This window comes from Pipistrellus hanaki (assembly GCF_964339955.1).
Source record: "Pipistrellus hanaki genome assembly, chromosome: X".
Lineage (NCBI taxonomy): Eukaryota > Metazoa > Chordata > Mammalia > Chiroptera > Vespertilionidae > Pipistrellus > Pipistrellus hanaki.
The window spans coordinates 47,386,527-47,410,028 of NC_140524.1; the positions used below are offsets into that span (position 1 = coordinate 47,386,527).

Consider the following 23,502-nt stretch of genomic DNA (forward strand, 5'->3'; position numbering starts at 1 on the left):
CAAAACAAGGTATACCTGTACTTTCTATCTAAGGGCTCAGGACCAGCTCATGGGCCAGGCCATTATTGCAGCAGTGTATTGTTGGAGAGATCACTTAGTGACATAACGGATGCCTCTGAATTATCTCCCCAATGTGCTCAGGCCCTAATACTCTTAAGATAGGGGTGTCGAACTCAATCAGAGAAGGGGCCAAAATCTAAAATCCAGCCTAAATCGCGGGCCGAATGGTTTACTGAACAGTCATAAACTGACAATGTCATAAACTGACAGCGGAGTGCAGTGATGACAGCGCGGTGCGGGCCACATTGCAAGGCCTGGCGGGCTGGATTTGGCCCGCGGGCCTTGTGTTTGACACATGTGCTCTAAGATGTCCAAGTATTTTCTGTGAAGCTCACTTCTTCTCATCTGTTGAGCTAGTAACTGCCTATACTTGGCCATTCCTTAGTTTCCATATTTACTTTAGTTCTTCTGCAATTCTGTCAATAAATTCCACGGTATAATTAGTTTTAGCAAATAACAGGATGTCAGAACTGTTGACCAGGATTCATTACTTTGCTATTAGAGCTCTATCTCAGGACATAGGGGCCAGTGTTCCTCTTATTTTTTAAGGTGTATGTCAGGAAGCATTTCTCAGGCAGGCTCACCGTGCTCTGTTCAGTCTATAGACCTTTAAGGCTGCTGTGTTGCCACAGCTCTGCCCATGAAGACCTGGGACCTTCTGTCTTTGCTTGGTGGTACAATAAGTATAATTAAAAAAATCAATGCAAATACTTTGAATTTTCCATTTTTGTGCTTTACCCTTATAGTCTTGCTGTGGCCTTCAAAAGAAGTCTTTACTTGGTAAGGTGGCTTCAGGACTTAACATTCATTTTGTAAAGAAGGGGGTAGGGGCTATATTTTAGGTTGGGACTAAAAATTTTCATGCTTTGGATAAAAAATGCCTTCTCCTTCCAAACCCTGCCCCCAATATGGCTTGTTTCAAGGAGCAAGAGAAGAGGTTAAAAGGGTCAATCTGTTCCTGACAGGCAATCAGGAAGTCCAGGCCTTGGGGGAACCTTAGACTTTGTTTATTTAGCCCCAAACCTAGCAGACAGTATAAATTAAACATAAAAATAAAATAAAATAACAAAACATAGGGTGGATGTGTACCACAGAAAACAGTGAATTTATCCTCTGCTTCCCCCCTGGGAGAGGGGAGTTTGTGAGCAGTGGGGCTTCCTGGCCAGGGAGGCACTCATGAGTCATAGGATGGGGTGAGGATGGCAAGGGGGAGGAGCACAAGGCTTGGATCAGGGTGGGGATGGGCATGTTGGCAAGTCTCCGTAGTCAGCTCCAGCAGGCTTCTGAGGGGGAATGAATCATGCCTCCAGTCAATCTCTGAATGGACCAATGTTTGATGGGATGGTGACAGCCTAGGGCTGCAGGAGAGCTGGCATTTGTAGAAGGTAGGCAGGGCTGATTAACTGACCAAACTGTGCAGTTGGAGAAAAATCAACCCCATCCCTGTTCTCTCTCTGTACCAGGGTTCTTCTTTCTACCCTCCCTGTGATGTCTGCCCCCATGTCCCCAGCCTCTCAGGCTAAGAATTCCAATCAACAGCTGTGAAATATCTTAGAAAGCAATCTGTTCCTCATAACAGAGAGGCAAATATTGCTAAAGACTGATTTATAAATCAGAGCAGCTTTGGATTTTCCTACTAAAAGCAGTTCTCATTCATGTTCTGATCAAGTTTTCAGGAGTGATAGGAAAAGAGAGGGCTGAACAGATATTAGGCCGAGGATATGCTGAACCCTATCATGGGGCGTTATGCAAAGTGGGTCTTGGTGATTCTCACCTTTAGACCAGTGGTTCCCAAAAGCAGTTCCATGGGTTGAGACCAGAAGAGCTGCATCCATATAATCTAAAAATACCCTTCCCTAGCCACAGACTTATTCCACCAAAATTTCTAGGGTTGGAGCCCAGGACATCTGTATTTTCCACCAGCTCTACTGGTCAATCTTAATGTTAAGAAACTCATGTCTTTCCCTCCACACAGTCCAGTCATCTTGTAATCCTGATTGGCCACTGATCACTCTTGAAAGTAATATGATAATTTAATTCATACTTAAGTGTTTGTAAATAATAGTGGCAGAATGTGGCACTTTCCCAGGGTTTTTTGCATTGGAAATTTTTTTTCTAATTCCTCAAAGTGTAAAGAACTCCATTAGAATCTTGGATGGTGATGTTTGTAGGCACTGTCATCGTCAGGTCGGGAAGACAGCTTGGACTAAGAGGAATTTATCACGGTGCCCTTCAAATCACACTTCTCAGGTAGCCAGTCACATATGGCATCTACGGACTGACTCAAGTTAGTAGTCCTCACAAGGGGTCTGTGGGAATCATTTCTTAGGTCTTCACCTGCTTCATTGTGCACAAATGGTACTTACTTTTATTTCTCTTTCATTTTAATGTACGATAGACATCTTTGAAAACTATGAACCTGGCAGCACCAGGGCTTCTGTTTCTGGTATATAGTTTAAGGCTACAAGTTGGTTCTTCTTGTATCCGCCTGACTGCCACTTGATGCTTCCCTTAAGACCCTGTCACCTGTGACTCCTGCACAGCACACAGGCCGCTCTGGACCTCAGAGAGCAGAAGCCATGGCTTTTGATAATTATAGGCTTGTCTAGAGTGTCCTGCTTTGCAATCTTGCCATGCTTGTTGCTTTACTACCCCTTTCAGATCATGGGGAAGCTGGCAACAGGAGAGGGAGAGGAGGGAGGAAGGAAGGAAAGAGGAAGAGAGAGGGGGGAAAGAAGGAGTGAATTATGCCCTTCTGCTTGCCTATCTCTGTGAATTAGAATTTGCAAAAGGCTGAGAGGGTGTTTGCATAAATGTGTGTGTACTTCCGTACTTCTCTTTCTTCCTGATAAGGTGTGTATATTCCTTGTCAGCAATTCTTAAACTGGCTGAGAGGCCTTCCGTAACCCCTCCCAGAACTTCTTTGAGTTCCCTGGCCCCGTTCCCATGGCTTGGGGGCCCTGCCCAGAGAGAAGTTTGCCTTGTTTCTCTACTTTCTGTTCTGGGAGTGGTGTGTCCCCTGCCCTCTTCTGCCACTGCTGCCAGGTAGGCTGCCTTCTCTTCATCCGGGAAGCCTCAGGTGGGGTGAGGTGTTTGTGGCTGAAGAGTCAGGGGTCCTTTGCAATTGCAGAGCCCTCTTCACAAGTCATAGGGTGTCCCACAGCAGAGGATCAAGGAGCTACCTTAAATGAGCCCGTGCTGAATAGCTCTTCTGTGAGGTACATGAGGGCCTCAGGCACACAATGTGAGAATCTGGGGAGGCTCATAATGCTTACCCATCATGGCCCAGGAGCTGAGTGCCTGAAAAGGCTAGCATTGTTACTGTGGTTTTGTTCCCCAGGAACCTGCACCACTTCAAAGGTCACTCATTCTATAGTGGAGCCCACAGTGGAGCCAGGTGCACCACCTCAGAGTCCCTGGCCTCTTCATAGGCCCTTGTCTGCTGGCCTCACACCCCCAAATGATATCCTCCTGGTTCTTATCTTCCAAGCATTGCCAATGACCCAGAGTCCTGCACGTACCACTGAAAGTAACCTTGGCAACTGCCAGAAAAAAAAATGGTTTAGAATTTTGACGCTTGGGACTGCTCTAAAGAGCAGAAGAGATGTAGAGACTAGTGGAGGGCTGGTGCAGACGAGCGTGGAATGGCCATGTTCTTGCTTCTTTCTTTCCCACCCCCTGGGGAAGATGCAGTGGGCCAGGATTCCCAGTGGGTGGACCATGATGAGGCCTGTTTGTCTACTTGAAAATGCTTGCCACTCTGGGAGGGTAAGGTGCAACAAGGGTAAGACTGACAGGAACTGGCAAAAGAAGGAAGGCCAAGAAGGTTGGCAGGTAGAGGTGACCCCCACACTAACCATAGACACCCCCTTCTCAGAAGGAAGGAACTGGTAACTCAGAGAACAAAGATCTGTGCCTTCCTCCTTTCATTTGCAAATCCCAGGGGTTAAGAAATGGAATCAAAGTGGCACTTTGGTATCAGAGTATCAGAGTATCAGAGAAGCTGTAGGTCCCAGAGCAACTCTAAGCTTTGTGGCTGCTGTGCTATCCCAATCTAGATGGGCACAGGCCAAAAGGCAGGTGGAAAGGAAAGAAAAAAAAAAGAAAAGAAACATGCCCAATTCTGAGAATGAGGTGATGCCCAAGGATGGCAGTGATGTCGACCCTCCTATACCCCATGCTACCCTCCAGAGCACCCTTCAGCTCTGGGCTTTGTCCTGAAGCAAACATTTCACTGAGACCTAACAGTAGGGAGACATTTGAAGTGGTCATAGGCCCAAGGTACTCTGGAAGGAAACACAATTTTTTTTTTACTGTACTACCAGTTTTTTTAAAATTTCTCTGACACGTGCCTTGCACTTTGAATAGGCTTTCAAGCAACTTCGAATTGAATTGAATTGAATTGAATTGAATTGAATTGAATTGGATGACAATGGCAACTAGTATGGGAAGCAGAGAGGAGAAAGAGATTCCATTTGCTGACGTTAATTTTATAATCTCTTTTTCAGGAATACAATCTCTTTTTACTTCATACTTGTGGATGGGTAATGGAAATGAGAAAAGAGAGGGCTTAAAAAATTATGGAAGTAAATTTTCCCAGCTGCAAGACATAAGGGGAAGGGAGACAGGCATAAATATTGACACAAGGTTCATGAAATTTAAGATCCACTGAGCTATTCCTGGATAACACTGTCAATATTTCCAGTCTTGCTGAGACACCAGGACAAACCGCTTCCACCCATAGTTAGTTAGCTACCAAAGTTGGGGTGATGAAGGTGATTTGACAAGAGTGCTTTTTGATTTCTCTGACTGAGGGTAAGTGGAATAGAACACCTTGTCAAAATGGGTTTTGGTTTTGCCTGTCATCCCCAATGTCACTCAAGGGATTATTTGTGAAACTCACATGGGATCCTGTCTAGGAGGGAGCTGAAAGGCACAATTCATTGCTCCTGCCCTCATTTAATGCCAGAGCTTGGCCCAAATTGGTTACTAGAGTTGCTTTTCCAAGAGCATGTGTCCATCTCCATCAGGACTCTCCTTGAGCTCCTACCATCACCTTTAGCATCTGTGTCCGCAACCTCTTCTCCATTTTCCTGTCCCAAAAAGTCGGGATTCTGGGCCATGGACATGCAGGGATATTAACATGATCCACAGAGGATAAGGCAATTTCTCTGTCACTATCTTTCCTTCTTGCTTCCCTCCTTCTGGAGTCTGGGGATTTTCCATGAAGCCAAAAAGTCACGATGTAAGTTGCAGCGCCCTTCATCTCTATAGTCTTCCACACTGGAGTGGAAACAGAGGGGAAGAGAGAAGAGAGAAGCAAGGACAGATTTAAGGGTGGCATTTCATCCTTCTTATTCCCCCAGCCTCTTTAAAAAAGGGGGACAAGTAAGTAATTAGAAGTAGACAGACCTTGCTCCGGAAGGGGGTTTCTGTGGAAGAGTAAATGGGAGGGCTGTTTTGCAGCCGTTCCCTGTCCCATTAACTGTTCTAACGCTCCTGTGCTCAATATCTTTTTTATTTCATTTTCCAGTTCCTAACCCAGTATTTGCTTTGTGGCTTGTCCTGCACCTCTTTCATCGTGTCTTTTTCCACTTCTCCTGACACTAGACCCTGTGTTTTGCTGGCAACATTGCTGAATCTTTGGGTGGAACATTCCCTGTAGAAAATAAGGAAGACTTGCCTATAAATAGTTTCCTTTGGGCTGCATGGTACACAATGCTTCAAGTGTGACAAAAAGGGAAGTGAGATGTTCCCCCTCATCGCCACCCCCAACCTACCGCCCCCACCCTGAGTCTGCTTCCCACCTCTTGGCGGCTTGCTGAGATCCTGCCCACGGGTTCTGCGGTCCAGACTGTCCAGTCTCCGTCCCACTGTCCTCTGGGAACCAGAAGTAGGAAGGGCTCTTGTCCTAGAGAGTCTGGCTTTTGAAGTGGAACAGACCAGAGGGAATAATGAGATACTTCTTCCAGCTCAAAGAGGACAAGTTGGCGTGCAGGGCCTCCTGAAATGGAGGAAGTCGCCTCTGTCCTCATTATGCCAACTCCCATCTAGAAGGCTGTCCCTGAGAGAGGGAGGGTCAGTTATATCTGTTTACTAGGTAATTGCAGAATCCCATGGCTATAGGGCAATAACTGAGAGCCGGCAGAGGATCTGGCTCATAAGCTAAGTGCTCTTGCTGTGCTGGTTCAGGGTCCAGCCTACCTTGTAAATGTAGGGTGGAAGATAGGGATTTTGGAAACTTTTACATAAAGTTGTTGGGCTATTGAATTCATAATCCACAATTTCCTGCCTGGGGCCTACCTCAAAGCCCATAGGACACAAGGACTGCTGAGAGCCTCAGGGATCAGCACTTGACTCAGAAAAGTTAGATCAGATAATAGATATCTTACATGGCAAGCTTCCACTTACTGCAAAATCTGACACAGCTATTTTGGACAGAGGAATTTTCTGGTGTGCTGAGGGTTCAGCAGAAAACCTTTTGGGTTCTTCCTACTTCTTATCCATCCCCCCACCTGCCCTTGTTTGAAAATCTTTCTACAGGGACACTTATGTCTGTGTTTTCCCTTAGCAAGTCCTGGGGTCCTGGGATACAGCCACTGTTGGATAAGGGAGGATTATAAAGTGCCAACTCACTTGGCTGGTGACAGGCGAATCAAAGGTGTAGAGGGGATATGAGATTGGCTGAGTGTGGGCTGAACCTGGGACATCCTTTCAAAGTTGATTTTTAAATTAAATCCTTGACATGAGCTTGTTTTCTTATCATTGGCTTCATTCTCTTAAAATCTGAGCACAGCAAGAATAGAAATAAAGGGAGTTAATTAGGGTGCAATTCATGGGGCCCTAGGAACTGGATGTTAGACTGAACTGTGCAGATTACTCCAAGACACCACACATTATTTGGGATATTGTATACCCCAGGACTACATATTCCATTCTGCAAGCCACCTGGTTGGATTAATGTTTTCAATTCCCCAGACAGAGAGAGCTTTCTTTGATGGCTGTGTGGCTGCCTTTCAAAATGATGTGGATAAGCACAGCCCTCATATTTTAAAAAAATTGGACACTTTTGATATTTTTCCTGTCCCCTGATACTGCCCTCTCCTGCCACAAGTGTCAGAAAAACTGGCTGTGCTCACAGAGCTCAAAGTCAGGCTCTGGACCGCTCTCTAATACTGCTGCTGGAGTCCCAGGGCATTTCTCCTGCCCCTCACCCTTTCTTACGTCTCACCACTTTCCTCGCACCTCCAAACCAACCCCCAGCTACCTGGAATTACTCATTCAACAAACCTATCCCTGCCTCATAAGTAAATGTAGTAGGAACAAGGTCTCTAAGTCAGGGCTCTGCAATTTACTAGCTGTACTATCTCGGGCAAGGAAGGCTCTCAGACCCTCATCGCCATAGTTTCTTTTCATAAAATGGTGACAGTGCCTACTCTGCAGGGTTTGTGGCATATCCAGACAGTGTCTGGCCCATAGATGCTGCTGCTCAGTTAATACTAGCTGTTATTGTCAGTGGGTCTCAAACTCAGCTTATTTTTAATTGAAGTATAATTAATGTACAATTCAAATACAGCCTAGCTAGCAAACTTAACCTCTTTCCTTTTTCCTCCCCAAACTACCTAGATTTCTCTACCTCCATCTCAATGTAAGGGAGTCCCCACCAAAGGAGCTGTTTTTTCTTCTGTCCTATGTCCTGGTCCTGGTGGTGTTTTTTTTGTGTGTGTGGTTTTTTTTTCCTGCCAACATAGCTTATTTATCTCTCCCTTTTCATCTCTCCCTTGGAATCTTGGGGTGAGTAGCAACAGTTAATTTAGGAAAAATTTACAAACTGATGAAAAGTCAACTCACAGACTCTTTCTGGATTAAGAAAGCTCTATGTAATGAAAGAATAAAAATGTTTAAAAGCTGTCTGTGTTATCTCAACTATCCAAGGCCCCCACCAGTAACACAGAAGACAGACTAATATATCAGAAAATTCATTCCAATATCAATTAAGCTCATTATTTAAGAGGTTGTTTTCCTTAGCTAATGTTCTTAATGACTTATAAATATAGTCTGGACTTTGTTCTGCCTACTACACAAGGTTCTAAGTGCAAACACCATGTTCAGACAGCTTGTGACCTAAATGTAACATAATATCCTGAGTCTGGGATTGTCTCCCACCTAAACTGAGGTGAAGAAATACACCATCTCTGGCTAGTGTAGTAGGTTTGCTTGAATAATTCGATTTCTCATCCTGTTGCAAACAGAATGGCCCTTGTGCACATACTATGCCACTAGTCGGGTCCAATGGGAGCCCCACGTCATAGTAAATTATATTGGCTGTTTTGTGACATATCTGTCCTGGCAGCCTGGAGAAAATAAAGGCCTTCAGACTGTGCTTCCTGGGATGGGGGGTTGACAAGGATGTCAGTGCCAGGCACCTGGTTAGGAGAAATATCCTGAAGCAAATAATAATTACCTTTTTTGCTGATAAGAGTCCCAGTATTTTTCCAACAGCAAGATTGCATTAAGGTATTTCCTTGGACCACAGCCTGAGTCACAAACTGATACATGACTATTGGCCCTAACCTCAATCAAACTATTGTATGTATGGTGGAACTCAGTGTTCTCCTTATGGCCCTGAGTTGTTGTAAATAATATTCTCAGTTGCATTACCTGTTCTTGTTCTGTCCTGGTTACTTCTTCTGACTGCAATTCTGTGTGTGTCCACAAGGTGGCCTCGCTTAGGAAAGAGCTGGAGAAAAGGACCTCAAGCCTCTGATGTCTCTCTTTTTTTTTTTTTTTTAAGCTTGAGCCTGAAAAGATGAAAATAAAGTTTGATGGGAACATATATACCTCTTAGTAGGCAACAATAAACTCATTTACCTTGTGACTTGGAATTTGTGCCTGAAGTACCCTCTAATCCTATGTATGGCTGGACCCATCACAGGTGTTTTCCTGGATGGTTTGTGCATATAGTCTTGGTTTGTAATTTTGCTGTCTGCCCTTTTCTGTTTATAGGAAAGTAACAGAATATTGTTTTTAAAAATATGAACATGAAATCATGGATAATGTTGAATGTTGAATGCAGAATAGGGTGTGGAAACCAAAGAGAAAAGGGCTGGCATCTTGTGGTTATTCCAGTGCCCACTCCCCTACCATTTCCTCTCGCATCCTCTGTCACTCAACTGGTTTCCAGGTGCTCCCTGTACATGTTTCCCTACTCATCTGAGCTCCTGGACACTTTCTCCTCCACACAGGCAAATTAGCATGCACAGATTAGCTCAGGTGTGCGCACACATCCCATGCATGTCACATTTAGGTCACAAGTTGTCTGTGCACGTGTCGGTACACAGACAGGCATATCCAGAGGAGGAGCTGAGTGGATAGGTGCTAGCGTTGGTGCAGGTCAGCAAGCCCACTGGTTGAAGGGACATGCGGGTGACAAACTATGTGTGAAAAAGAGAGACTGAGAAGGCAGGCAATGGGAAGAAGGCAAGGCTCCTCGTGGTTAGGGTGGGTGCCTAGGGAGTGTGGTGTGTGATAGCATTGCAAAGCCTTAAGGATATCCTGGCTGACCCCTGAAGAAGAGTTTTTAAAACCAGCACCGCCCTCTACTGCACGCTTTAGGGCATTTGTATTAATTTCTCTAAGAAATCAGTTCCAGTTTGGTTTTTACTGATCTCCAGAACCCTCGTTGGAGATGCCAGTTGGCACAAGAAAGTGCTGAACTGTTTACAGTCCCAGCCTCAGGTTCAGGGAGCGGATGTGGTTTCACTGGGCCACAAAGCCCCGTACACAACTCATTTGCATGACTCCTGACGCCATGTGACGCAGCCGGCTCCTCCTATATAAAGAAGCAGGAGCCGAAATATCTCCGAGTCTGGGTTGGACTAGCGGCCGTGGAGTTTGTGACACCCTACGTGACACCCATCGAGCCACTTCCCTTCAAGCCCGGAGTGCTTGCCTGGCTTTAGGTCCTCTCGGCGGCAGCGTTTGCCCCACTCCTAGCCCCAGGGTCAGCCGCCCAGAGTCCAGGTCCGAGCGGCGCGCCAGCAGCTCCTCTGACAGCCCAGCCGCCCCAGCTCCCTGCAGCCCAGCCATGAACACCGAAATGTATCAGACCCCCATGGAGGTGGCTGTCTATCAGCTGCACAATTTCAACATCTCCTTCTTCTCTTCCCTGCTTGGAGGAGATGTGGTTTCCGTTAAGCTGGATAACAGGTAAACTACTGGCCGAAGCTCCCTAGCGGGCACAGGCGGAAGCTGAGCTGAGAGCGGGATCTCGGAGCTGGCTGCGCGTTGGTCCCGGTTCCCCGCGGTGCAGCATCCTGGGAAGGGGCGGGGGTGGGTATGCGGAGGGGGGTTGTCACTGCCGCGCCGGGATCCGCCTTTGGTGCGTCCCTGCGGCCCCTGCGCCGTGAGAACAGCTGCTGCAGCGGGAGCCTGAGGCAGAGAGGCGGCGAGCAGGGCTGGGCAGGGGGCTGGCTGTGCTCTGGGCGCCACTGGGGAGCAGGCCGGAAGCTTCCAAAGCCCAGGAGGAATTCCTAGCTAGCTTCGGAGCTCGGAGCTCGGTAGGTTTACTTGGGACCTTCTGGGTCAGAGCCTAAAGGGCCCTTAGGCAGGGAACTCCAGGGGTCGCACGCCCCATTGTTTGCCGGTCGCCCAAGCTATCGAACCGGCCATGCTGGTCCATGTGCCCCAGGACCCGAACGCGGCTGCAGGCTGAGCTCTGGGCGGTGGCGGCAGGGAAACAGCCTGGGTGGGGAGGTGCAGCTTCCTGCAGTGGCCAAGACGGACCTGGGGACAAAGTGCCCGTAAATTCGGACCAGGGAAGCAGAACAGAAGAGCTGGGGCGGATGGAGGACTTTGGCCACAGCTACCAGGTACTCAAAGTGGAAAGGAGGTGGTTAACACGGTTGCTTTTCTTTTTGTCTTGACAGTGCCTCTGGAGCCAGTGTGGTGGCCTTAGACAACAAGATTGAGCAGGCCATGGTGAGTGGCATCACTGCGTCATTCCCATCCCCAGACCTAGCTGCTGCTTATATAACTGGGCATGACTGAGGGGGGTGGGTGCAAAAGCCATTAGCCAAGAAACCAACCGCCTGCTTTCTATCCCCTTGCAGGTCTTAAATAGAGTCCCATTAGCGTGGCACCTTTGAGGGCATTTCCAGTCTACCCTCCTGGATGGGCCCCTTCCTTTCTTCCTCTCTCACCCATCCTGGTTCTTTGTAGCAGCCTCTGGCTCCCTCCTAGGCCCACTGCAGGGCAATGAGCTCAGACACTTGTATTTATTCTGCATCTCGCATTTGGCAGGAACCGGAGCTCATTGGATGCTGCGGCCGCACTGCAGTGCCTCTGCAGAGTCTGGGTTGGGGTCAGGAGTTGGGAGGGGACAGGAAACAAAGCACCCCACTCCTCACCCTTCCCTTTACCCAGGTAGAGATCATACACCACCTAGCAGTCATAATGGCTGCAGGGGGTTAAGGCATTCAGTTAGAAACCACTTAATTGTGCCCTGGAGCCTAATGACACAGTTCCAGGACCCCAGTGTAGTAATCAAATTCAGAGAGGATACAGCAATCAGGTACTTTTCCCCAGGGCAAGTGTCTTGTCACATCAGACTTTTGGACAACTGCAATTCAGTGTGCTGGGTCATGAGGAGAGGAGGAGACTCCAAAATTGCCACTTTTATTGTCTTGGAGAAGATGCATAAAGCAACAAACAAAAACAACAGTGTGGGGTACATTGAAGGTCCTCCCTGGGATCTAGGCCAGTAGCCGGAACTTATGTGGAAATGGGGATATAGCCAACCACCAGCAACCAGCAGAATTCTCACCCAAAATGCTCCTAAGCAGCCAGCTTTGAAAGTCATTAGAAACTTGCAGGGGGATACTGTGTGGCTCAAAACTGGGCTCCCAACTCAGGAGTTGCCTTGATCATGCAGATCTCTTAAGCAAGCATTTAGGTGCTTTGGAGAAGGGTGCCAGAAGAATAGGGCTGCAGGGCCAGCGCGCTGAGGGGTTGCTGAAGGAAGGTTGGAGGTAGGTGGCATTAGAGACAGCACAGGCACCTTGATGGCAAGATGAAAGTGCTGTTGAGGAGCCATGATGGCTAACAAATGGCTTTGTTGGGATTTCCTCTGTGACAGGATCTGGTGAAGAATCATCTGATGTATGCTGTGAGAGAGGAGGTGGAGATCCTGAAGGAGCAGATCCGAGAGCTGGTGGAGAAGAACTCCCAGCTGGAGCGTGAGAACACCCTCTTGAAGACTCTGGCCAGCCCAGAGCAGCTGGAGAAGTTCCAGTCCTGTCTGAGCCCTGAAGAGCCAGCTCCCGAAGCCTCACAATTACCTGAGGCCCCTGATGGTTCTGCAGTGTAAGTGGCTCTGTCCTCGGGGTGGGCAGAGCCACTAAACTTGCTCTACCTAGTTCTTCCCAGTTTGTTTTTGGCTCCCCAAGCGTCATCTCACGTGGAGAACTTTACACCTAGCATAGCTGGTGCCAAGAGATGTCCCAAGGACATGGCCACCTGGGTCCACTCCAGTGACAGACCCCTGACAAAGAGCAGGTCTTTGGAGGCTGAGTTGCCTGGGGCCTCGTCACCCCCAGGCAGTGAGCCTCTAATGCCACCACGCCCTGGGGGCTCCCAGGGCCCGGGCAACTTTGCTGTGACTGGCAAAGGAGAAAGGTAGTTTGATATGTGATGCCAGTTTGCTCCTGAAAGTATAAGGGGATCTGCTTTTCATTTCCATGGACATCTTTAACAGCTTCACCTGACAACGACTGTTCCTATGAAGAAGCCACTTGTGTTTGAAGCAGAGGCACCCTCTCTCTTATCCCCTGCCTCGCCAAAGCAGGGCCACAGATGGGAGAGATTGAGCCAAGTCAGCCTTCTGTCGGTTAATATGGTATAATGCATGGCTTTGTGCACAGCCCAGTGTGGGATTACAGCTTTGGGATGACTGCCTACAAAGTTCTGTTTGGTTAGTAATGGCATAGTTTTTCTATATAGCCATACATGCGTATATATACCCATAGGGCTAGATCTATATCTTAGTGTAGTGATGTATACATATACACATACACCTACATTTTGAAGGGCCTAAACAGCTTTGGGAGTATTGACCAGTTCCTTATCTCTTAAGGCTAATTCTTTGACTGTGTTCATTTACCAAATTGATCCAGTTTGTCCTTTAGGTTAAGTAAGACTAAAAAGTAAAAGCAGGGAGAGGGCCAGTCTCTGAATGTGGCCACAGATGCCTTGCTGCTGCAATCCTTGCCCTCTGAAGACATGTGAGGTCCTCTTTTGAATGCCAAACCCACCATTCACTGGTGCTGACTACATAGAATGGGGTTGAGAAAAGATCAGCTGGGACTTCACATTGTTATTCAAAACCTTTTTTAAATGTTTGTGGAAAACTTTCAAGTGAAGAGAACAATTGGCTTGCTGGTGTCCTTTTGTGGACAAGGGATAAACAAGGCAATGGCTTTGACGTGATGGTGCCTAGGTGATGTGCTCAGGGGGCTTGTCTCTAGGATGTTCTGTGGCAGTGAATACTTTCCACTTTCTGACACCTTATCCTGATGTATGTCTCCAGGATTTGGATTTTGATTTCTCAAATGTAGCTTGAAATTTCAATAAACTTTGCTCTTTTTTTCTAAAAATAAACCTGGTGTCTGACTGAGTATAAATGGAGTGGGTGTGTAAAGGCCCCTCATGTTGGGGAGCACAGCTTTCCTGATTCACTAATCATCATGAGCATCTCCTAAATGGCAGGCCAATGCTACCTCCATGATCCCGTGCAACTAACACGATACCCACATTGTATTGATGAGGAAGCTGAGATTCAGCCAATTTAAGTGCCTTGTCCAAAGTCACACAGCTGCTATGGCAAATTGGGACTCAACCCCACTCCATTCCTCTCTGTCCTGCTCCTGCTTTGATATAACATCTTTAAAGTAAGTAGCAAGGTGACTACTAACACACAACCTCAGCTAGAGGGATAACGTGGGAGGGATAATATCTCAAAAAGGCCTAAAAGAAAAGGGTAGGTTATACACGTGAGTAAGAAGAAAGGAACCAAATAAACATTAGTAAGCTTCTTCCCTCTTCTGAAAACATCAGGATCATTTAATGCATTCACCTTAATACCAATCTACATGAGACCCTTCACATTGGCAGAAGAGCTAAGAGGACCTTAGAAAAGGAAACAGAATGCAGGTGGTAGCCAAGGAAAGATGTTCTCAGTCCCTGCTGCTTCACTGGTCACTGCTGGAAGTTTGCTCACAAGTTGCATGTGCAGGACCAAGTCTAAGGATCCTGACTCCAGCTTCCCTCCTCTGACTCTCTTTGAAGTTCATCCTCACCCATCTCCTTTTCCCCGACCCCATGTCTCAGGCATCCAGAGTCCTGCCATTTCTCTGAGAGCCCTCCAGTGAGCATTTGGTGTCCACTACATCCTCACCAGGACCTTGAGCTGTGTTCTAGGCTCAACGTGTTCTCAGCAGAGGCTATCACCCCTATTTGATCGACCCATTCAATCTTAGTGTCCTATAGCATATACTACAGGCCCGGTGCATGAAATTCGCACATGGGGGGGGGGTGTCCCTCAGCCCAGCCCGCACCCTCTCCAATCTGGGACCCCTCAAGGGATGTTGACTGCTCGTTTAGGCCTGATCCCAATAGGATCAGGCCTAAACGGGCAGTCAGACATCCCTCTCACAATCCAGGACTCCTGGCTCCCAACTGCTCACCTGCCTGGCTTCCTAACTGCCCCTAACTACTTCTGCATGCCAGCCTGATCACCTCCTAACGGATCCCCTGCCAGCCTGATTTCCCCTAGCTGCCCTCCCTTGCTGGCCTGGTCCCTCCCAAACTGCCCTTCCCTGCAGACCCGGTCACCCCCAACTTCCCTCCCCTGCAGGCCTGGGTCCCCCCCAACTGCCCTTCCCTGCAGGCCTGGTCACCCCCAACTTCCCTCCTCTGCCAGCCTGGTCACCCCTCACTGCCCTCCCCTACAGGCTTGGTGGCCCCCAATTGCCCTCCCCTGCTGGCCATCTTGTGGTCATCTTGTGTCCACATGGGGGCAGCCATCTTTGAGCACACGGGGTCAGCCACCTTGTGTGTTGGAGTGACAGTCAATTTGCATATTACTCTTTTATTAGATAGGATACCTAATCCTTTGCCACTTGAAATTGACCACACTCCTTGATTTTCCTGTACCACAAACCTCAAATACCAAGATGTCTTGGGCCCCTCCTTTGTGCCAATCATAGCCTAAATATACTCAAAATGCCATGCTTCCTTTGCTGTAAAGCTTATACATGTTGGCCTGTTCTGTCCTAATGATCAAAACTCTTCTTCAGAACTTTACAAACCCGTGCTTGGTGGCCTCTCAAATCCCAATTTTAGCAGCTGCTCCTAATCACTCTGTTCATGATGCTAACTTCATTGTCTACAATTTGGTCATGGTTTTCAGATTTCACAGCTGCTAAAATGAATACAAACTTTGGACTAGTCAGTTACCCCCAACCTTGACTGTTTTCCCCCGACCCCACTAACCCCCTTCCCTCCTTTCAAGATGAGCTGAGGGACCTTTTGACTCTTTAGGTCCTCTGTAGACTTCCCAAATTCAATTCCTAGTCACCAAAACTCTTCTTCAGAACTTTACAAACCCCTGTTTGGTAACCTCTCAAAAACAAAAGCCAAAAGATGAAAAAAACAAAACAAAAACACACTAAACAACTCAGAAACTGGCCCAGCAAACACACAGCCATCTCTGGTGATGCAGCCCTTCCCTACAAGAAAGGGGAAAAACTTGCCCACAGTCACATAGTGGGAAAGAGAGAACTCCGTTTCCTAGGCAACCCCAAGTAAACAGAGACAAACACTGCCACTTGGGAGGCCATAGCAGTTGTTAGACTAGATAAGAGGAACTTTGTGGCTGTTTGTTAGTCTCATATAGGATCAGCTCTTTTTTTGTCGTCCCACAGAAAAACAAGTAGGGGTGGGGAAAGGCAAAAGAACACAGTGCTCCTGGAAAGAGATTCACGGTTTCTGGGCTTAGCTGGTCCAGCTGGACTCAGAACAAGGAAAAGAACAAGAGCAATAGCAGCAATAATGTTCCCCTGCCTGGGCATGCCCCCTCTCTGTGTCCCCTCCTATCTATTATCTCATCTGATCCTCACAGCAGCCCTCCTCACATGTCAACAAGAATCACAAGAGCACCACTACACACGCCTTCTTATGAACAGGAACATTTTGTTTCCTGCCCTTAGAAAAAGAGGCAGTTATGATGTATCTCCATTTGACAGACAAGACAACTAAGAGCCAGAGAGTTTGGTACTACTCCCACAGCACCCTTGTATCCCATGGGACAGTGGTCCCCAGCCTGGGTGACCACAAGGACCCGTTTTAAATGTCAGGTATATTTTCATATCTCCCCCAACCTGATAGTATTTAACTTTTAGTATTCACTGAGAGAGAGAAAATAAACACATAATGACAAACATTAGCTGTGAATCCATTGGGGGCTTTTAAATGAATATATTACATTTGCCACAAAAGCATAGAGGTTGATTTGAAAAGTGAAACAGAAATGTGGGCAATAGATGATTTATAGACAAGGACGGCTGGAGTACAGGGTGCAAGGCTCTCAGGCTTGGTACTACCATGGAGGAAGATGATCCCTTGGGGTCTTATAAGGAACCCAGGAAGTGAGAAAATGAGGAAGAAGGGCCGCTAGGATCTGGGGTGTAAGGAGGACTTGAGAAAGACCACAGAAAAGAAAACACAATCCACTGTCCTTTAGGGTGTTTTGAAGTTATCCCAATATCATCTACTTATCTAGGGAAAATCTTGCTTTCAAATCTCTCCTCATCTCCTCCTAGTTGATAAGAAATTAATGGACATAATTAGAACATTGTACATAGCCCAGTTCCTCAGGTTGTCTCATGTAGAGAAGCTTGTTGGAACCCAAATTATGTAACTACCTCTCCTAGATCAGGCAAGGTTTGACAGAGAACTCAATCAGTTAGCTATTCGAAACAGAAGTGGTTTCCAGGGAAGAGCTGACTGGAAGAAGCCATAATAACAATCATTAATAATAATAGCTAACAGTTACATGACACTTACTTTGTGTCAGACATTGTTCTAAGCCCTTTTACATCTATTGCCTCTTTTAATGTTCTCCACAAACCTATGAGGATATTCCATTAAGATCCTCATATTACAGAGGAGAAAATGAGAACACCAAGGCACTGAGAGGTGAAACAATTTGCCCAAAGTCATCCAGCTAGTTAATAGAAGAAGTAGGACTTGTGGGAAGGGATAAAATGCATTGAGAAAAAGGATGGATAATCTCAATAGTTTTCATAATTCCTTTTGGACTAGTTAAGTGTTCTGGTGGCAGGAAGGAAAAGGTGGAAAGGAAACCATTCCAAACTAGCAGGGAGGCTGGCAAGATTTAAAATGGCCAATGAGCCTAGAGGGATGAGAGTGAACAAGGAAGAAAGAGGGAGAATGGGAGGTCAACCTGGTTGGATCCCCACCAAATGAACTGAGATAGGATTTAATAAGTCTGAGGGAGCCATGGTAGACTTCTGAGCAGGAAAGTGATGCAATGCCAAAGATATTTTCAGAACATGGTTCTTGACAGCTGGAGGGGCTGTAACAGAGAAAGGCTAGCTGAAGGCAGGCCAGCTGTTGCTGTAATCCAGGTGTGAGGTGATGAGAGGCAGCCAGGACAGGGTGGTGGAAAGAAGACAAAGGAATAAAGTCAAAAGACAACAAAAGTGTATTTCTCCAAGTGTGACTGGTCTGCATCAGGTTTCTATAAATGCAAATTCCAGGCCTAACTCTCAGACTAAAGAGTGGAGTGGTGCTCAAGAACTGATAGCTCTGAACAAGTTTCCCTAGTGATTCTAGAGGATGTGAAAGTTTGAGGAACCTCAACTAAGTAAAAAATCAGCATGACCTGGTAACAAGGTGAGCTGGGGAGGAGAGAGCACAGAAGCCATGGGTTGAAGATAACATGAAAGTTTTTGTTTTATGTTTTATAAATTGTGGTAAAATATATATAACATGCAATTTACCACTTTAACTATTTTAACTATTAATCATAAAGCTGCTTGGAGAAAGAGGAGAAATAGTTAATAACTATTTTAAAGTGGTCCAGTGACATTAAGTACATTCACATTGTTGTGCAACCATACTCATACCCATCTGCTGAACTTTTTCATCTTCCCAAACTGAAACACTATACCCATTAAACACTAACTCTCCATTTCTACCTCCCCCTCAGCCTTTGGTGACATGACATTTTGAGTCTGGAGGATGGGGAGACTACAGAAGTACTGAGGGAACCAGGTGTAGAGAAAAACTTCAGATTTTCAGAAAAAAAGATGAATCCCAATTTTGATTTCTGGCTGAGCTAAGCATATTCACATAAGGAAATATCCCAGAACCAGTTATGGAAAGTAATGTGAAATCCAGGACTAGAGCACCAAATATAGATGTGTCTGTGTGTCACAGGAGCTAAAGTAATGTGAGAAGACATGTGCCCCAGGAAGTGGGTGCAGATAGGGCTAAACAGCAGGCCCAGGGCCTTGCATGCCCTTTGGAGGCCACCCACAATGAGGCCACGAGAGGGAGGAGGAAAGGCCAGCTTGGGAGGTATCAAAGACAGAGATAGGAAACTCCCCAAGGGAACACTGAGGTTTGTGATCTCCCTTCCATTTTTATCTCTTTGTCTCTTCCTTTTTCCTTTTTCTCTTCAGAGTCTTTATCACACACACTCCCCCCATCTTATAAAATTAAAATAGTCCCTAAAAGTCACTATGGTGAAGACTGAGGCAACTGAGATGTTCTAGGAAAGGGGTCAGGATTCCTGCAATGTAGTCCTAGTCTTTAACTAACAAGATATATGACCTTGGGCAACTCATTGAAGTCTCCAGAACTCAAATTTCTAAGCCAGGTGTTTAGTAAGTAACTGGGCCCAGAAGACCATTCTAGCTGTAAAACTTGAATACATTACCTCTTTGCTTGAGCTCTCACTTTCCCTTCCACCTCCCAGATTCTATTCATTCTCATATCGAGTTCTATCAAGTTGCTGAAGAAAGAGCCACATGTCATTTGTAGAGGAAGGAATCACCTAGTCTTATTTCCCAGCCTTGCTCATTTCATGAACCACTTCTGTTTGCCTATATTGTGACAACACACTTAAAAGCTCTGGGTCACCCAACTCAGATGGGATGGAGGTGGGTGGGTTGCACACAGGCTGCCTTGGGTAGGCAGAGGGAACAGGTTCACCTTTGAAAGACTTGTGACTGATGCAGATAAGTGGAGAATGCAGGAAAGGAATGAAAAGGAGATGACTTCAATGGCAGGCAGAGATAGACAAGAACTAGAGGAGGTAGAATGTGAACAAAAGGTTACCCCAGCCCATTGGACTTTTCTTCAGCTGGCTCCTCTGCTGTTTTGCTGCTGTTCACTGGTAAACTTCCTGCTACCACCATCAAAGAGAAAATAGAACATATTGTTCACCACAGATGGTTCTCTGGGTCCTTAACTTTCCAAACATCTCTTCTTTGCTGTCCATTGTAATGCAGAACTTAGTCATTAACAAAACACACTAATCTAACGATCGTGCAGAAGCATCTTGAGACACACTTGATGTTCCAGTGAGTTTAGTTATACCTGGGATCAGAGAACAGAGCAATATATCATTAGGGTTGTATGGGGACTCTAGAAATTAATTGCCCCAACTTCCTTACTTCTGAGAGGAGGATATTGAAACCCAGAAAGGAAAACAGGCTTGTCCCAGCCTCTCATGCACTCAGCAGCAAGGCCAGGACAAGCTCTCTAATGTTACATGCCTTTCTCTATTAATCAGCCTCCTCTTTCTCTAGGCCTCAGTGTCTCCATCTGTAAAATGGGGAATTGGACCAGAGCAATAGTTCTTTGTATTGGAATCACCTGGCGAGAGTTTAATGCAGTATTAATGTCTGAACTTTGTCCCCAGAAATGTGAATAAAATTGGTCTGGAATTATAACCTGGGCATAGGCATTTTTAAGCTCCTCAGATGATTCCTGGATGATCTGTGAGGACTGTTCCCATCTTAACATCTGGATCCACTTGTTCAACAAACATTGGCACCTACTTTGTGCCAGGCATTCTGCTAGGCACAGATCAGGTCAAACATGGGCTCTGTGCTTCTAGAGCTCATTTCATGTTTCCATAAGTATAGAGCAGATGAAACAGGCTGCTCATATTAGCAGGCCTGTTCAAAGGCAATTCTTTCTCCTCTTTCTCCAAGCAGTTTTATGATTAATAAAGGTGATATACTTATCTCCTGCCTGACTCATGTGTGTGTCTCTCTTGATTGATTCTGATTTCAGACAGAAGACAAGAGATGCTATTAATCAGCCTCCTCAAGTGCTAAAACATTCTGTTGGGGATGACAGGCAGTATACAAATAATCTTATTTTTCAGTTGCCTTTGCAGGCTCTCCTCATCTATCTGCTAGATTGCCTCTGGGCTCAGTTCTACCCTCTCTACTCTTTCTCTCTGTTTGCTTCCATCTGTTCTTAAGGTCTTAAGTAACATCACCATGCTAATGACTCCCAAATTTATATTTCTAGTCCTAAGCATTCCCCTGAGCTCAAGACCCAAATATTAAACTGTCTCCTCCATAGGAAAAATCAAACCCTTGACTCCCGCCTCTCCCTGTGCATTGCACCTCAGTGACCCTTGATTTCTCCTTCCCCCTCGACTCCCACAACTTGACTCTCTGTACTTCTTTCCAGTCCCACTGCCACCACCTGGTCTTAGCCACCTCCCCTCCCAAATGGAGACAAAGCCTCCTTACACCTTGGGCCCCCTGCTTGCACCCTGGACCTTGTCCCATTCCACACAGCAACCGCAGTGGCTTTCTTAATGCAAAACTAGATCCTGATGTTCCTGTACTTTAAACTTATCAAAGACATATCTCTGCACTTAGAAAAAAGTTCAAACTCCTTCCACAATCTACAGATGCCTACATGATGTGACCTGGCCTCTGATGACCATTTCAGGCCATTTGGGTGTCATTCCCTCACTATTACCCAGTTCTGGCCCGACTGAACTTCTTTCATTCCTTAAACACACCACAGAGCCTTTGTTCATGCGATTTCCTCAGTCCAGAATGCTCCCACCAGCACTGCTACCCCCCCAATTGCATGGTTTGTTCCTATCCTTCAGCTAAATCCCTTCTTCTCAGAGGCTTTTACCCATGTCTCTGTCTAAGTTTCTCCCATTATTGTTTCTCTCCTTGCATTTACCCCACATTGTAATGACTAGTTCACATATTTTTGTTTACTGTTTCTGCCTCACTGCACCATAAGCTCCCTGAGAGCAGAACCCCTATCTGTTCTACTCTTCACTAAAGCCTCAGAGCTGAACAGAGTACCTGTCACAGGCTGATCAGTAAATAAATGTATGTGAGTTTTAGATGTTGTGGCATGTGACAGCAGGTTAGTAGAGAAATTTTTGGATGGGGACAGAGGTAGCTTTCCCAAGTCTTTAAAATCACAAAAGTAAACTGGCATATTATGTCAGTTATGAAAGCAACAAACAATTTATTCTTTTAATAATTGTTAATTAAGACTGTCCTAAATGTAAACACTAGGCTAGGACTGAGGATACTATGGCAAATTTGAAAGATGTGACATGAATTCTCATGGGGTTTACTGTGAAGGGAAACTGCATACAGCTCAGTGGTATTCCCATGCTTCTTGCCTGGTAAAATTTCCACCGTTATCCCTTAAAATATTCTAAATGCTCACTTTTTTCCATACCCATATTTTAGTCCATAAAACTTTACCTAATTTTCTGGAGTTATGTGCCTAGCTACAGTCTCATTTTAGGGAAGGGGTATAGTATTAGGATTAGCTCTGGTTGTAATAGTAGAATTATAACAGTTGCTTTAAAATGATGTTTATTTCTCCCATAAGAGAAGTATGAATGTAGACAGTACAGAGTTTATAGAGTGACTCTATAAAGTTACCAGACATTCAAACTTCTTTCAAGTTGCCTAATTGTCCATGATGGTTATTTAAGTTTCAGCCACTGCATCCACAATTTAGACAGCAGAAGGAGGAACCAAAAGAAAAATCACTCCTTCCTTTTGAAGAAGCTTCCTGGAAAAATTGCACAATACTTTAACTGGGTATATAACTATCCCTAAACAAGTTCAAGTTACTATTTTTAAGGAAGAGAAGAATAGATGTTGGAGTAAGCAACCAGCAGTTTCTTCTTTTGGTGTTTGGATATATTGAGAGATAAGAAGAATGGAGAAGGAAAGAAAGGAAGAAAGTATAGAAAAGCCTACCATAAAAGAGCCATGACCATTGCCTACTCCAGTGGGCCAGAGATGGCTGGCAAGTGTGGTCATATGCTCTGGAAACACAGCAATCAGAGTAGACCCTTGTGGAGAGGGGGTGTCTCTGCTGCTGTAGAACTGTTTTCCCAGAATTGCCCAGCCAACAGTGCCTCTCGCCAATAATATTTCAGAAACTGGGAGCCCAAACTCTCCTCTTAAATGTTTCTATGGAAGCAAAAGGGAAAGTGGTCCCAAAAATAGTCAGCTCCAGGTCAAAATCTAGGGCTCCAATATCCAAAATTAAAATTCCAGAGAAGACCTTCTCAGTTTTTGGTGGCTGTAAAAGGAACATCAGCACAGAATCTTCAAATCTTGGGGATGTGAGAGGCCTTGCGAATCATCCAGTCCAATCTAATCCCACCAATCACCAGTGTCTTCCACCCTTCAACCTAATGCTCAAGAGAAAGGGTGTGTTGAGAAGATATTCATTTGAGGGAATTATTTTCCATGGGAATGTACCTTTTTTGCAGACTTAAAAGACTTTGGGGGGGGGGAGTGTAAAATTATCCAATAACACCCATTTCCCTACCTCTGAAAGTTTGTCACCTGACCTTGCCCATCCAGTGAGCAAGAATCCCTTAGGCTGAACAGAACTGCCCCGCCCATGAGTGCTGAACATTCTGTTTTTTGTCTCTAGGAAGAAACTGGTAAATAACTGTATTCTCTTCTGTCAGTTGCACACCCCGTTCTTGGAAAAACCAAGAGATTGGGTCACATGACCTAATTTTATGTGGTTTTGAAGGGCTCAGTGTCAAGCTTTCAATTGTTGTCAGACACACTTGTTGGAACAAAGCCTGTGTTCTGGCTGACATGAAGGGAAACTGCTGAGTTCCAAAGTTCAGAAACTTGTTTTTCCATACACTTCTGATCATCTTAACCGGTGTGACCTATTTGTGTTCCTCTCCTAGAGAGAAATCAAGCTCTCTTAGAAGCACATATAAGTAGCCCAGATAGACACCCCATCATGGTATGGGAAAAAGATAGTTCCTACCATCAAATTACCAAAGCCAAACCCAAACCCCTCCTTTTGTAAGAT

At 45.8% G+C, this 23,502-nt stretch overlaps 1 protein-coding gene across 7 annotated transcripts in view; it reads left to right on the forward strand.

Moving 5' to 3' along the window:
- The window catches only part of TSC22D3 (TSC22 domain family member 3), a 62,391-nt gene extending 48,675 nt beyond the window's left edge, over positions 1-13,716 (forward strand). For 5 of the 7 annotated variants that reach the window (XM_084870535.1, XM_084870534.1, XM_084870533.1 and 2 more), the window contains exons 3-4: positions 10,989-11,040; positions 12,197-13,716. In XM_084870535.1, coding sequence (XP_084726661.1) covers positions 10,989-11,040; positions 12,197-12,427 — 283 coding nt within the window. In that variant the 3' untranslated portion in view covers positions 12,428-13,716. Of the gene's footprint in view, positions 1-9,846; positions 10,270-10,415; positions 10,620-10,988; positions 11,041-12,196 lie in introns of those variants that run through there. The other 2 variants (XM_084870537.1, XM_084870538.1) reach the window with 2 other exon arrangements.
- Positions 13,717-23,502: the final 9,786 nt, after the last annotated feature.